This window comes from Patiria miniata, unplaced genomic scaffold (genome assembly GCF_015706575.1).
Source record: "Patiria miniata isolate m_02_andy unplaced genomic scaffold, ASM1570657v1 HiC_scaffold_30, whole genome shotgun sequence".
Lineage (NCBI taxonomy): Eukaryota > Metazoa > Echinodermata > Asteroidea > Valvatida > Asterinidae > Patiria > Patiria miniata.
In genome coordinates, this window is record NW_024037070.1 from 2,480,174 (window position 1) to 2,495,349 (window position 15,176).

Genomic DNA, 15,176 nt, shown 5'->3' on the forward strand with positions numbered 1-15,176 from the left:
ACAAGTTGCATATCTAAAGAGAAAGAATATTCACATTCATTGTACTATTTAAATGGGAAACAAAATATTGCATTTATGATGATCAAAACTTCTTACTGGGAACAATCAGACTTGTCCAAACAGCAATACAAAAAATGTTGGTACTTTGTAAAGACTATTGTACCAAGAGTGTACTGCAGTCAAAGAAAGCATCACGCCAAAACTGATATCACTAGACTCCGTCCAGTGACCCAGTGGATATTTCTAGCTCTCATTACACACGTTTTATGCTGAAATTGACACAATCATAAAGACACGGGAATTAGCTGTTAAAGGACCCCCCCCCAACAAATTTTTAAAAAATTGATAAGTATCCTCTCAGGTTACATAGGAAAGTGGCAAAGATATTGCCTGTCCAACCAAAGGAAGGCAAATGATAACTCACCAGATGCTACCACAGTGTTAGCCCAGATAGTGTTTTCAATACTCAATGTGTCCCTTGCTGTAGAACCCTCTGCTGAAGGCATGTTGAAGGTGCCAATGAAACTGTGAATATCCTTTTGTGGCTTCTCAGCATACACAAATGCATTCAGGTCCAACAAATCCTTAGAGCAAAAAAAGGAAACCAAACAAACAAGAAGACTGTCAGATATGCAAAAATAAACCTAACAAAACAAAACCAAAAAAGATGAATAATTGCTTTATAACTTTGCAAAGCACAAAAGCCTTCCTAGAGGAATATTTCAAGAAAAGCATAGGGGAGCCAAGGGAAGCTCAGGGAAGACATGGGACGATCAAGGGAAGCCATGGGACGATCAAGGAAAGACCAGGGAAGACCAGGGAAGACCAAGGAAGACCAGGGAAGACCAAGGAAGACCAGGGAAGACCAAGGAAGACCAGGGAAGACCAAAGATGATAAGGGAAGACAGGAAATATCAGTGATGACCAGAGAAGACAAGGGAAGACCAGGGAGGATAGGGAAGACCAGGGAAAACCAGGGGAGACCAGGGAAGACTAGGGATGACCAGGGAAGACAGGAAAGATCAGGTAAAACTGGAAAGACCATGGACGACAGGAAAGACCAGAGAAGACAGGAAAGATCAGTGATGGCCAGGGAAGACCAGGGAAGACCAGGGAAGACCAGGGAAGACAGGAAAGATCAGTGATGGCCAGGGAAGACCAGGGAAGACCAGGGAAGACAGAAAGAAAGGGAAGACCAGGGAAGACAGGAAAGATCATTGATGGCCAGGGAAGACCAGGGAATACCATGGAAGATAGGGAAGACCAGGGAAGACAGGAAAGACCAGGGAAGACCAGGGAAGACCAGGGAAGATAGGGAAAATAGAGAAGACTATGGAAGACAGGAAAGACCAGGGAAGACAGGGAAAACCAGAGAAGAAAGAAGATCAAGGAAGACCAAAGAAAGACTTTGAACCCTGAAACTTTGAGCAGAGACATTTCTGTCAATTTTGAAGTACATGTGTACCTCATCTCTTGCTAGCCTCTGGCAGCTTCCCACAGCTAGTCTCAGTTTCCAGTCCGTCTCTCCATCCAATTGGTCCGTACGGATGAAACAGGAACCTGAATAAGGACCAAGATAAAGTGTTATGTCATAATTCACATGTAACAGAAAGTCTGTAGGAGCCAAATGCCAATACAAACTCAGTCCAATCAACAAAAAGCACCCTTCATCATTTTTAAGTGTTACAAAAAGTTCAATAATATGTCTTTATTTGAGGGAAGGAAAGATTATAAAATGACCACATCCGTAGCAGTGAAAGTCCACATACTTCAATTTCTGCTGTGAATTTCAAGGATTCATTCTACAGCTAAAAAAATGTTGTGCTTACAGTCATCTTCAGTTTTGAACTTTTACTTCATGATTTTGTCCACTTTCTTCAGTAGATTCCATTCACAAATTGAAATCAGAATGGTTACTCCACTCATTGAGGAATCAATTCCCTGTAGTAGCCAATCCCAGTTCCTCAATTATACACTCCAGACACTTCAAAATCAATTTTATGTCATCAATGATTACGTATAGCAAAGGAATCACACCTCTTGATGACCTTGCTTGTTACTGATTCAATACTAGAGATATTACAGAGGTTTTCCAAATACTTTTTGTGCTGAGAAGATTTGGAGTTGGTTATGAACAGAATTGAAGTAGCTCTGATTGGAAAGCAGCATGATTTGCAAAGAGAGGCATTATAAAAACCTGAAATTTGCAATCTTCTTTTGCAACAGACTGTGATTGTGTATTTATATTCTTAGCACGTAAAAACAACGTTGTTCAGACTTTGAAGCATTTTCACACTTGCATTCATTTGAATGATTTATTATAGTTCCTGGATTAACTAAGTGGGTGGCCGTAAGTGAATATTCAAAACAAAAACAGTCTGTTTTTACACTAACAAAAGCTTTATAAGATGAAGAAGTTGGCAAATTACATGTATATCAGCCAGATTATTCTTTACTTTATTAAGCGAATAATCACAGGGGCCTGACACAAAAAATGACATTGCAAGATGAGTGATCATCTGGAACACACACGATTTCATATGAAGCAGAACTTTGATGATGGTACTATATATATTAGTTATTGGTATAGCCCTTATTACATGGTTAAACATTTAGAAAAATATTCATAATCCATTCATTACTGTTTAACTAAACCCACATTTTAAAGAATGGATCTTGTATTCCTGAGATCCAAATTCAATTTTTATTTCATAACGAATCAAGATTCTGTGTAAACCTATTGAAATTGCTAAGCATTAATTAGAAGCACCTTAGAACTGGATCACATCCCGGCAAATCGGATTAATTCATTTTAATTGACCAACATTTTTTTTATGGAGACAACCATATACAATACATTGTCAACCATGTGTTGTGTTTGATTTTTTCAATGTGCTGCTGGGACAAGTTCAGTGCTTAGCTCCTGTCATGTAACTTCACACATACTGGGCCAGCAGCAGCTGTTTGCTACATGTAAATCAATGAAACATATGTACACGTTACATGTGTACATGTATGAGTCGCTGCATGTACCATATGATAGATGTACATGTATATGTACGTGAATTCTACCGGTTCTAATACACAACATCTGCAAGAAGTCAAGGTGATAATCTGCATACTCAGTGAGATACACCACATGCACTATTTTTCTAAGACCAGCTGAAATCCGTGAACCATTGTTAATATGATGAGAGTGCTCATAAATACCAATTATTTTGTGCTCCATTTCATAAAACCTAGGTTTGGCAATCAACAGAGTGTTTATCATTCCAACAGTATACACACTTATAATGTTTATAAAGATAATCAATAAATATTACCATTCTTTTCTGTTGTCCTCAAGAACACCATGTCAGCAGGTACCCTCTGGTCCTACATAAAAAAATATAAAAAATCAACTTGTTACATGTATAAACACACACCAGAATATATGTTAACATATAGATTCATAAATTTATTAAGAGTGAAATGCAAGCAGTGGTGGCGCCAGACTCTCAACATTTTTTTTTTTGGGGGGGGGGGGAGGGATGGGTTGGCAAGGAAATATTTTTGCGGGGTAGTCAAAATAAAATCTGATATTCAAAATCTAAGGGGAAAGTAAGGAAGAGCCCAATAATGAAATGGCAACTAAAAGCCTGTGTATGCGCACGCATGCCCATTGTCAATGGCTTGGAAATAAGCCACTAGAGTAACTTAGAAGTATTTAGAAGGGTCATAATTTGTATCTATCAGAAATGTATCAAACTGCAGAATGGTATAACAAATGTATAACAAATATACAAAGATGTTGGCTGCACACTATCTACAGCTGTATATGGCTTGTTTTGTCTACCAAACAACCAATGTTTATAATGCGTTCATTGGCTCAAAATGTGTCCACAGAACCGATGATTCACTCTCTATCTTTAACTTGTTATGAATCTTAAATGCGAAGAAAATAAACATAATTAATCTTATATGTCGATAAAGTGTTGCAGGAAAACTGGGGGGGGGGGGAGGGAAACAATTTGGTAGGGCAAATCCCCCCATAGCATAGCCACTGTATAATCCAAGTCAGATAATATGCCCCCAATCATCTTGTTGAAATTTTTGATAGATAATAACCACAATAAAGTTTATATACTGAGAAACTAATACATACATGTACATGCATTCGTTACTTCCCGATTGGATTATTGTAACAGTTTATTTTCTGGTTTATACGATTATCAGTTCAAGAAATTGCAACATATTCAAAATGCTCCTGCAAGACTGGTTATCAGGAGAAAAATGGATCATCATGCAGAAATGACATCCACACTTCAGGTCTAGTTCAGAAACAACATTGGCTTCCAGTTACAGTGCGGGCTGAATTCAAGATCCTTGGTTTTATTTTTAAACTCATCAGCCATAGTGAGTCAGCGCCACAGTACCTAACAGAGCTAATATCAATTCATGTGTCCAACATTCAAACTAAAAGTTGTGATGGGATTAAGCTTAACCATCCTAAGGTTCGTCCAAAGCCTAGCAAGGCACACGGTGATCGTGCTTTTACCATCTATGCACCTACCGGTACTCTATTGGACAGACTTCCAGCTTATTTAAGAAACAATAACGAGGTGGGAAATTTTAAATCACAGCTTAAGACATTTCTTTTTAAAAGGCATTATTTTTTTTTAATTACTACTACTTTTTTTTTTAACTACCTGGTTTTCTTTTTATGTGGTTTTGATATTTTGTGAAGTGCTTTGAGTTTTATATAAAATGCTATGTGAAGAATTAATTATTATGTGTTGTAGCTATTTGTACGATTTTGAAAGATTCGTGACAATTTATGATTGCATATGATTATGAACCTCGCCGGTAAATCAGCTGGGACAGCCCATGTTTGCATCAAGATATTTGACAGTCATAATTGACAATGGTGGGAAAACTGTAGACATTACAACTTTCACAAATAATTAGACTGGTCTGTTTGTTCTTATTTGTTATAGAGTACTGAGGACTAATGTTGACAATGTACAATGCATACATTCGTGTAACAGGCAAGCATGGTGATCATGATGGAGCAGCGAATGCACCATGATCTGATACTCGCACACCAGTAGGCCTACACTTGGTTTTTAAAGTATCTTTCGCTAGGTACAATGTGATTGTGGTTACTTGATGCAGAAAACATACACTTAATCAAGTGCACTCTGTACGAGTCTAGCATGCTGACAACACGTAGCGCGAAACAAATGTTCTTATTGGCTCATGAGTGACTATCAAACAATGCGCTACCAATTATCCTATTTGCTTAAGGATGGCATGTAGCCGGGTTTTCATTTTTAAAATTTTGTTTCAATGCACACAACACAAAGATTTACTTTCTGGCCTACAAAGGAATGTAAAAACCAAGTTTTTCCCAAAACCTGACAAAGCAGGAATTCCGGCTTAAGGAAGACTGGCATCCCTGTAGTAAACATTTAAAAATGAACTCTACTGTTCGTATGTGTTTATCCAGAGTCTGGTACTGCATGCTTGACAATAGCACTGTTGTTTTATGGTTTAACTCATTAATCAACTAAATCGTGTTGATGTTTAGCCAGAATTTTCTCTGTAGTTACAACCCTGCTTGCTGTCAATAACCTTAGATCAAGAGTCTCATGTTTGTGCAAACTGAACAATACATTGTCCTCCAAACACCTGTCTTTGTGCAAGACTAGCAGACTGAAGAATAGTGAACAAAGGATTTGACAGGTAGAGAATACATGTTATTTAAAAGTCAACATCTGACTATAGAGTGGAATGTGGCCCTCATGTGCAAGAATAGGGCCCTTGGTCACCAGTGCGCATACCTGGCTATTCATGATGAGGTATTTGACGTTTTACTAAAGTGACAAATAAAAGAACCATCCATTAATAGCTTACCACACAGGAAGTCATTAGCATTCAAAGTGTGGACGATTACGTAGTGCATGAAATCAACAAAACACTGACCGGTTCCAAAGTCTTCTTCAAACTTTTTAACCCAAATATCATTACTGATGTCAGACACATTCAATAAAATGAAAAATACAGCTACATATACATGTACTAACAACCTGGTCAAAATTGGATGCATCCCAAGTGCACTCCTGACAACTCTTTTCTTGATGTTATCATACATTCATTAATACCTAAGACAGTTCACCCATTCCTATTGGTCGAGAACCCGCCACGTGGCTGGTTTTAAATGGTTGTGTCACATGAAATTGTTACTCCTTTGAAATCCGGTGTCTTTTAGTTACCATTTTATTGGTTGAACCTTCACAATGCACATACATGTATGCACCAGTGAGTCAGCACCGGTATTTCATAGTCCTAAGTTCACACTGCACTGTCACAGCTGCATTCTGCGCGACATCGCACACTATGCGCGACGTGCGCGCCCATCTCCATATAAGGAATTATTTACGACATTGACACGACCATGATATACATGTAGCCACAGGGGTGTTTCGAAAAACAAGAAGTAAAATTATTGAATAAAATGGTTGGAAATTGATATTTTTGACTTGTTTTGATTTTTGGACTGAAAATTTTTGATTTCTTTTTGACTCATGAGGTTTTTATGAATGCGAATACATTTTGTCATCTTCAATGTTGTTTTACCCCATAATTTCCCTGCCCTCTATCTACTACACTCTGGTTGGTTTTAAATATTGCTGAATATAGTTGGGTGAGTCGAATAGCCTAAAAGTGGACTTTTGTTCTCTTAATACAGGGACAGGTATCGGTAAGTATATAATCACTGTACAACGTCAAAAAACCCGACTGATAAAACAGAAATGCTTCTCATCCGTTTCGCTCCTCCAAATCATGACAGATTTTATCGATTATGTGAGAAGTTTGATCGGGTTTAGATGTCAGTGAAAATGTTGGAGAAAGGCAGACGAGAAATGGAGGATTTTCATTCACACAAACGAGAAGAGGAAGTATGCATGGTTTCAAATTCACCGGGAAAGATTAAGAAGCCATTTTCCTCTACTATCGTCGAGTCACATTGCGTCACATCAGTCAAGTAGCTGAATATTTTGAGCATGTGAAATTAAGTTATGTCACCCGCTTTGATAGCCACTTGGGTCAAATGTGTGACATTCTACCAGCCATGCACACGAATATATGTTCCGTTGGTGTAAAAAAAAAATCCAAGTGGAAATTATTGGCTGGTAGAATTACACAAAGGAATGTTGACAGTGAGTCGCTGTAAGTTTCCGCGAGGCCAGGGAAGAAAAGTCCAATGAAAACGTGGCTTATGAATGACCCAACCTAGCAAAGTGATATAGGGGTTGCCTATACCGGTAGATCCAACTAGTGCTGCAGCTGAACCGCCGAACCGAACTAAAAATAGCCGAACTTGGCCTTCCAAACCGAACCCGAACCGAACCCAAATGTCGGTTTGGAAGAGTTTGGCAAGTATTTGTTGATAGCGCTAGGAATGCTAATGCTTGCAATGAAAGGGCAAAAATAAAACGCACAGATGATTGAATTTACCGTGTTGACAAGTCACCGCATTCATCTTCATGATTTGCAGTATTCTACCAAGGCATACAATAGGATATCGGACCGATACGCTTTGAAAAAATCGTACGCGCCTTGCGATTTTCTCAATGAAAAGAGTGCTCTTTGCATTCATCCAGCATGGTCAGTTTCCGGCCCTGCATGCTGCGCCGTGTTCCAGCGTGACGTAGTACGTTTTAATTGCGGTGAAGGCTGTGCTTTCCTCGGCAAAATTCACCAGCATTTTCAGTTTTTTTCACCGTATCAGAATTTAAAAAAATACTTTTTATGGAGTCTGAAACCTTTCCCATGTTCAGAATAAGTTGGTTATTTTCGCAATATATTTTTTTTTGTAAAGAATGAATACGAAAAACAATGTAATCGCCCAAAAGAGGCTGAAACACCCCTTTACAAAATGGATCCATCCACACTTTTCCCACAGTACAGAATGAGAATTCATCATGGAGTTGCGAATCGAAAAGTTATTATTTTTTTACGGTAGCTACTTGTCAGCTTGTTGCTAAAAATAATTATGATTTCATAAGTTTTGGCACAGTAAAAGGACCTGTTTGTTCTGTTTTTAGTGCTCATCAGGGCATGCTGGGACAGGACGGAACTGGTCGGGAAAACCGTCAGCACGTGTGGGAAAATTTTATGGCGATTGTGTAGCATAGGGCCCCTGTTTTGTTTTGATCAAATTAGAGTCAAAAATGTTTTGTATTACTAGCAAATCACCTTTATAATCAAAAGCAGACTTTTGTCAATTCTAATGACACCCCTTTTGCAATTTTGAACAGTTTCTTGAAGTAGAAATCACGATTTTCCTGCGCGGTTTGTACCTTAATGCCGTGCATGCTCACGGTACATCGCACGGTGATCGCCATCTTTATCTTCGGGTTGCATGTTGTGTCGCCGCGCTGTCATCGTCATTTTACCCCCAAATTTCCCTCAAAAAAATTCAAAACCCTGCCCTCTATCTAGGACATACCTGTTTATTGAGAACCACGCCAGCCAATCGGAGTCGACTTTACTAAATCGTGTCATTTCCTTCCCAAATCAGGACTAAATGGTTTGATTGGTCAATTCGAATGCAGTGTTTTGTAATACAACAACAGCCGGGCGCGAGCATGTGATACATTTTTTCCCCCATTGTCTATATGACGCGCAACGGATGAATGACCGAAGAATATAGAAGACTGATTGGTCAAAATCTAGGAGGTCAAGAGGCGGGGTCTTGCCTAATTAATCAGCGAATCTGCTCATGCATAATAGACTAGCAACCTGACTGGTTCGCGTGAAACTTCTTAAAACTGCTTCTCAGCATGTGCATGTACTTTGTATTGTACCCAAGAAAGTGTACAAGGTATTCTGTGGCCCCAATAACGTTATACCGGTATGTTTCACTATTCTCAGTAATACCAAAAATAGTCTCTTTGTATTTTGAAAGCCCATGCCTCAAATATTTGTGAAAATACTTCTCTAGATAGCATTAGACAGGATTAATGTTATCCAATTCCTATGATTTTACTGTCAGTGGTTTGGAATTAAATTTCCATTTCACGAGTCTCTGATTGTTGACATTATTTTGGCTATGATTACATTACCTGGATATGGAATTTTGCTTCGGGGTGATGTAAATTAAATTAGGTTTTGCCCTTCACCGACGTATAAACACTGTATACTCAGTGTGTTACCTCCCGAGTGAAAGTTGGAAAAAATCACTCGGGTGGGATTCGGACCCACGACCTCCTGCTTTCAAGTGCAGACGTCTTATCACTCGACCACCGAGCTAATGGGATCAGTTGGCTGGTTCGAATCTGATGTACATAGCAGCGGGTACCGCATTAACTATATCATAATATGGAATTTTGCGTCGGGGTGATGTAAATTAAATTAGGTTTTGCCCTTCACCGACAGTAGCACACTGAGTATACAGTATACGTCGGTGAAGGGCAAAACCTAATGTAATTTACATTACCTGGAGTCAGCATGGAAACAATAAGAGGTTTTATATCGTTTACACGAGTACATGAGGTGTAAGTTTCTGCTTGAAAACATTTTGACATGCTTTGAAAATACATTCACATGTCAAATACCAGAACCCTTTCTTTGGGTGGATGGTTGTTCTACTGTTTCTTTCCCGCAACTGGACTAACATATTATATTACTTATATTCTTATCAATTAAAAGTTCAACACAAATATCAAACAGTCTTTATTTTGTTTTTGAACGGTATTTTTGTGGGAGCCTATCAAAATATATGTCCCCATATCAAATCGCTACGAATAACCTGTACATGTATTCCATAATCATGGTGAAATGCAAAATTAATGGAACAATCAAAAGGTCACAATTACCAATTTATTGTACATCTTTACATTGCTATCAGAGCCAGTTATGTGACTTTTTTTTTCAAAGCAATGTGAACAGGGCTGAATGACACAGGCTAAAATGCACAGTACTAGTAGGGCAAAGCTAATGTAAAGTCCTTAAATCACAACTGTGTCAGCTTTGTCTCTGGTACGAGAGCCTCTGCAAGCTTTAAATCTTTGGGTTTTTTTAATAGGTTTTGATTTTACTATTACCAAAAAAATTGTAAAATACTGCAAAGGAAGTTGCAAGGTAAGGGTCTAAGACAAACCAATCCAAACCAACCTTTTCCACTACTATCAGGTCGGACACTTGTATGTCCGAGCTGGGAACTTTGACAATGCCTGCTCGTGTTAGTTTCATGAACTCTTGGCCGTTGACCTCGCGATCTCGGCAAAAACGTCGGAAGTCATCCAGCGCCTCACGAACCATTGTTACAAAAATAACAAATGCCTGAAGAAAACAAAAAAAACGTTTTGAAAATAACCCGTAATTTTCTTTCACTAACCCTACAGTCTGCTATTTATCAAAATACTGCAAAACGCGGCCATGTATTTTGGTGAATTTTAGGGCATACTTACACATGAATGTAGTTAGTGATAAGGCTTTATAAATAGATGAACATTACATTAATTGATGGAATATCACGTATGCACATGTACAACTACTACTACAGTCTGTCTTACAAGGGCCGATCCAGAACACAATTTTTTGGGGGCCCAAAAAAACAAACCTTGGTGCCCCATACAGTGGGTCCAAAAATGACGGCGTGGGGTTCGGGCCCTTTTTGGATTCTAGATGCTATTTCTGACCACTTTTACCAAATCTTTTTGAGGAAAAGATGGTGGTGTACGCAGTGCCTGCCTTTTTTGCGACGCCACTTAAAAAAAAAAAAGGGTTCCTTTTGGGGGGGGGGGGGGGGCATGGCCCCCGTTGCCCCCCCCCCCCCCCCCCCCCCACCTCTGGATCTGCCCTTGCTGTCTTACAATTATAATTTCATAAATATTCTACAAATTGAATATATTTGACAACAAATAAAACACTTAGTAGATTTGCAAATGGCAAGGATTGCAACTGCCTATACATGTTTGTTAGTGGCTTACTTTGGTCAATAGAGGACAAACAGGACTTCTTATTTGTTTAAATACTTTGTTCCCCACACTCAAATTTAACAGGACACATTTCTACAATGTGTGCCCAATGTCACCTTGACTTCAAAGATTGTCAAGTTTAAGTATCATAGGCTCACAAAACAAAGCAGAAAAGTTGATTGAAGAAACTGAGGGAACAAAATTAATAAAGTATAATTATTTCCCCCCACCCCCATAAGAAAATTGCAACTTGTAAGGAGGATATTTTTTTTCATACACCACCCTTGATATACCAGTAATTGTACTAGTTCACCACGACCCTAACAAGTTTCATTCAAATGTGTCAGCAGTTAACTTATTCAAAAATATTACAGGCTGTCTTTTTGTTCACAGTACAACAGACATTATGATCATTGAATAGCAACCTTCTAAACTTGAAAATGGAAATGTACAAAATTCCTGACGTAATGTGATAAGTTCTTAAATATCTGGTAAGTTCTTTTATTAGAAACAACCAGCCAAATTGTATCAAATTGTATCAACAGTACAGTGTATACTGGCAATGCCATTTATATTGTGGTTGAGGACTGCCGAAACTTAAAAGTGATGCTAATATTCCTCATTCTAAACATGAACTCTGGTGAAGACTTCATTTAAGATGAGACTTACCAACGGGGCCCAGTATGTGTACAGGTAGCCTATTCGCAGAGAGGGGATGAACTGGGAGATTGCCATTATTAGGAAGTACAGATTGAGAAAAAGCCGAAACTGGTTGTAGAGAACCTGCATGTGAGAAAAAAAAAGGAACTTCAATAGTTGTTTGGAAAAGTTCTTATCTCTCTACAAAACAATTAGCCTTGGTCAAGGCGCTAGTTGTTCGGCCGTTACGCGGTAAACGATATCTTCGCTAGCGCTATGCATGCAGTCATATGTCTATGCATGCAGTGCATTAAAAATACAGCGCGAACAGCGACCTCACGCGGCCACTATTTTTATGCAAATCAGTTGGACCCAATCTAGCGCCTTGGTTCAATCGTCCATGTGAGGTTTTGGGGGTGGTGCTCATTATGTTAATAGCCTTAGCTGACCTTAAATGTCGTTTTCTTATTGGTCGATCGTTGCATGGAAACTTGCATAGTGAAACGTGGCACCGTACATAACCCATACACGTACACGTTGTGTGTCTCTGCACACAGCACCAATGCACAAAAACTGTGGTTCCTGTCACGTCCGCAAAAAGCGAATAGCTGCAAATAATTTGATGACGTCCGGATTTACCAAGGTGTGATTGGACACTCCACATATTAGCCCCGCCTACACTTATCTGTATTCGCATACGAGGTCGTGCGCTAGAAATCCAGCGCAAAATAAAGAAAAACATAAGCTTTTGCCGACGATTGAACCAAGGCGATAGATTGGGTCCAACTGATTTGCATAGAAATGGTGGCCGCGTGAGGTCGCTGTTCGCGCTGTATGTTTAATGCACAGCATGCATAGTGCTAGCGAGGATATCGTTTACCGCGCTACGGCTGGGATAAATAACAACTAGCGCCTTGACCAAGGCTACAAAACAATGTGACAAAGATCCCAGAAATTTATCACTTCATTTTTATCTGTTTCAAGAAAATCAAATCCATCACATGACTTACTCAATACAGAAAATGTTATAGCAAACACTCCATACCATAATGAAAATGTTAACCTAGGTTTTATTTAACAAAAAAGTCATAACATGCTCAATACATGCATAGCACTTCCATGTATACATGACACTTATTTTGTTTTGGATGTAGAGTATTTACTTATTGTTTTCGTGCCAAGACCCAATGTCTTAATTTCACAAAATGTGGAAAAGTGATGACTATCATGACACTATCAAACCAAATGTAATAGGAAAATTTGAAAATTAAAAATCGTTCAACCCTAATAAACTCAGTCATAAAATACACATTTTAGTTCCATCATTAACCCTAACTCCTTGGGCTCATTTACTAGAAAGTATCATGAATCCGCCGAAATCCACCAATTTTATCACGCACAAAATGCTGGTATCTTGAGTCCATCAGAATCCCCCAGTGTAGATACTGGAGGTATCCTGAATCCGCCAAAGTCTACCAGCATAAGTCTCGATGGATTCTGACGGATTCAGGATACCATGGTGGCATAAAAAAAAATACAGCATGTTTTTACATAGAGTCTTCAAAATCCATCGCCTAAATTTCTGGTGGATTTTGACGGATTCAGGATACCATGCTCGCATGAAAATTGTGATGTGTGTTGCAGCATAGAATCCATCAAAATTTGCATGGTTCAACTGCTGGTGGATTTTGATTTTATTGTGAATATTTTAATTGTAAAATTAATAATTCAAAATCACTGACACTACATGTACTGTACATTCCACGGTTACTCAATGTTACATTTTCGATGTACTTTGGAGTTTCCTGAAGTTGTAAACATTTGTACCTTACTGAAAGGGTTTCATCCACATGGTAGATAGAGTAGACCTAGACCTACACGTACATGTACCTAAGCACTAGAGATGACATCCAGAAAAATGTGTTACATGTATGTATGAAACACAAGACACACAAAATTGGTTACTCACGTTACAAACATACAAACAACCTTTGGAAATGTCTTTTAAATGGATAAAAGACCATGTCACAGGGCACACATAATAAGAGAAAAACAAATCTTCTAGAATCTTTTATTTTTTTGGAATCCACAAAAGACATGGTTACTCACGTTACGGTAACTCACGTTACATTTTGTCCGACCCATCTCAGAATTATATGCCATAATTCTTGTTAGTAAAGTACCATAGTAAGTCTGTTACAACCCAAAAGGCATCAAAATTACTAAAAGCCCTGACTTAAATTTACATTTTGGATCACCAAATTTGAGATTAAAGGGATTATACAACATTTGCAAACATCAAAAAGTTTTTATGAAATACCTTTACTAGGATGTTGGTTAATGACAGTCTAAAACATCCTGTAAAATTATGGCACCTGGTGTTAAGTCATCTTCAAGAAAATGGCATTTTTGTATACATTTCCAACGGTGGTCGGCCGACCACCGTTGGAAAAACCTAACTATTTTACAACTACTGCTCTAACTTCACCATTTTTTTCAGTCCAAATTTTGTTTGCTATTGGTTACATGTTCATGAGCGGGTGCAGGCCAGCTAGACTGGTTCCCTTACTTTACAAATTTCCGGCATCTATAAATTGATCCAGTTTATCTTTAGTGGAGTCAGGGAACCAGACAACTCCAGCATTTGTGTTTTTCTTGGTTTTTCCAGCATTTTCGAACACAAAACTTCAAACATATCAGTGTAACAATATTTGATCTATCACAGTAACCCCTCAAATAGCTCATTTCTAAAAATTACAGCAAAAACCAATGATGTACATTCCCTTTAACACTATCAGTATCATACAAGCTAGAAATAAGGTTATGACTGAAATATCTCTAATGGCATTAGTAGCAATCAAGGTTTAAACTTCACCAAATTTTTAGACTTCTTTGTCGTCAAAAAAATATTCTTCACTTTACAAGAAGATTTCTCACAAATAAATTGGCCAAAAATTGGGCTTTCTTTGTTAATTTATAAAAATAAGAAAGTGGGTTTACAAAATCAAACTTTATTTTTTTAAGCAATGTCCATCAACCTGTGGAATTGCCAATATGTAAATTGAATGAATATAAAAATCTGATTTATTGCTCCTTTGACTTATTTTTAAATGAAAAACAAAAAAAACAAATGATACATAGTACTCCTCTGAAAAGTACATGCCTCCCACACACTTTAGGCTTACATGTGTTGAATGATAAGTTTGTAATCGGAATTTGACTTGTTTCAAGTTCAATGACCAATCGGTACTAAACCATAGGGAATAGTGTGCGTACAATGTACATTGTGTCACTTCTTCAGAATTAAGGCAATACATCTGTGGTTTTAGGTGTGAAAAGACACAAACATCAGAGCAATTCCCTGCCACAAACATCAAACACAATTAAACCACAGTTTCCAGGAATCTGATTTTCCTGAACGGCCAAGACTTCAGCAGTTATGTATGTACATGTACTTACATGTACAAAAAGTGGTTAAATCAACGTGGGAGATTGTCCTCTAGGAGTTGAAGGTATATGGGCCATTGAATTTCTCCAGAAAATCAATCACAAAGGTGATGACAACATAGT

The 15,176-nt window shown here is 38.2% G+C and overlaps 1 protein-coding gene across 1 annotated transcript in view; it reads right to left on the reverse strand.

The window, feature by feature from the left end:
- Positions 1 to 15,176, reverse strand: part of LOC119739560 (probable phospholipid-transporting ATPase IIB) — a 52,425-nt gene that overhangs the window by 20,230 nt on the left and 17,019 nt on the right. Inside the window, exons 4-8 of the mRNA XM_038214550.1 lie at positions 11,637 to 11,750; positions 10,162 to 10,329; positions 3,324 to 3,375; positions 1,466 to 1,560; positions 425 to 584 (exon numbers count right to left, since the gene is read on the reverse strand). Coding sequence (XP_038070478.1) covers positions 425 to 584; positions 1,466 to 1,560; positions 3,324 to 3,375; positions 10,162 to 10,329; positions 11,637 to 11,750 — 589 coding nt within the window. The remainder of the gene's footprint in view (positions 1 to 424; positions 585 to 1,465; positions 1,561 to 3,323; positions 3,376 to 10,161; positions 10,330 to 11,636; positions 11,751 to 15,176) is intronic.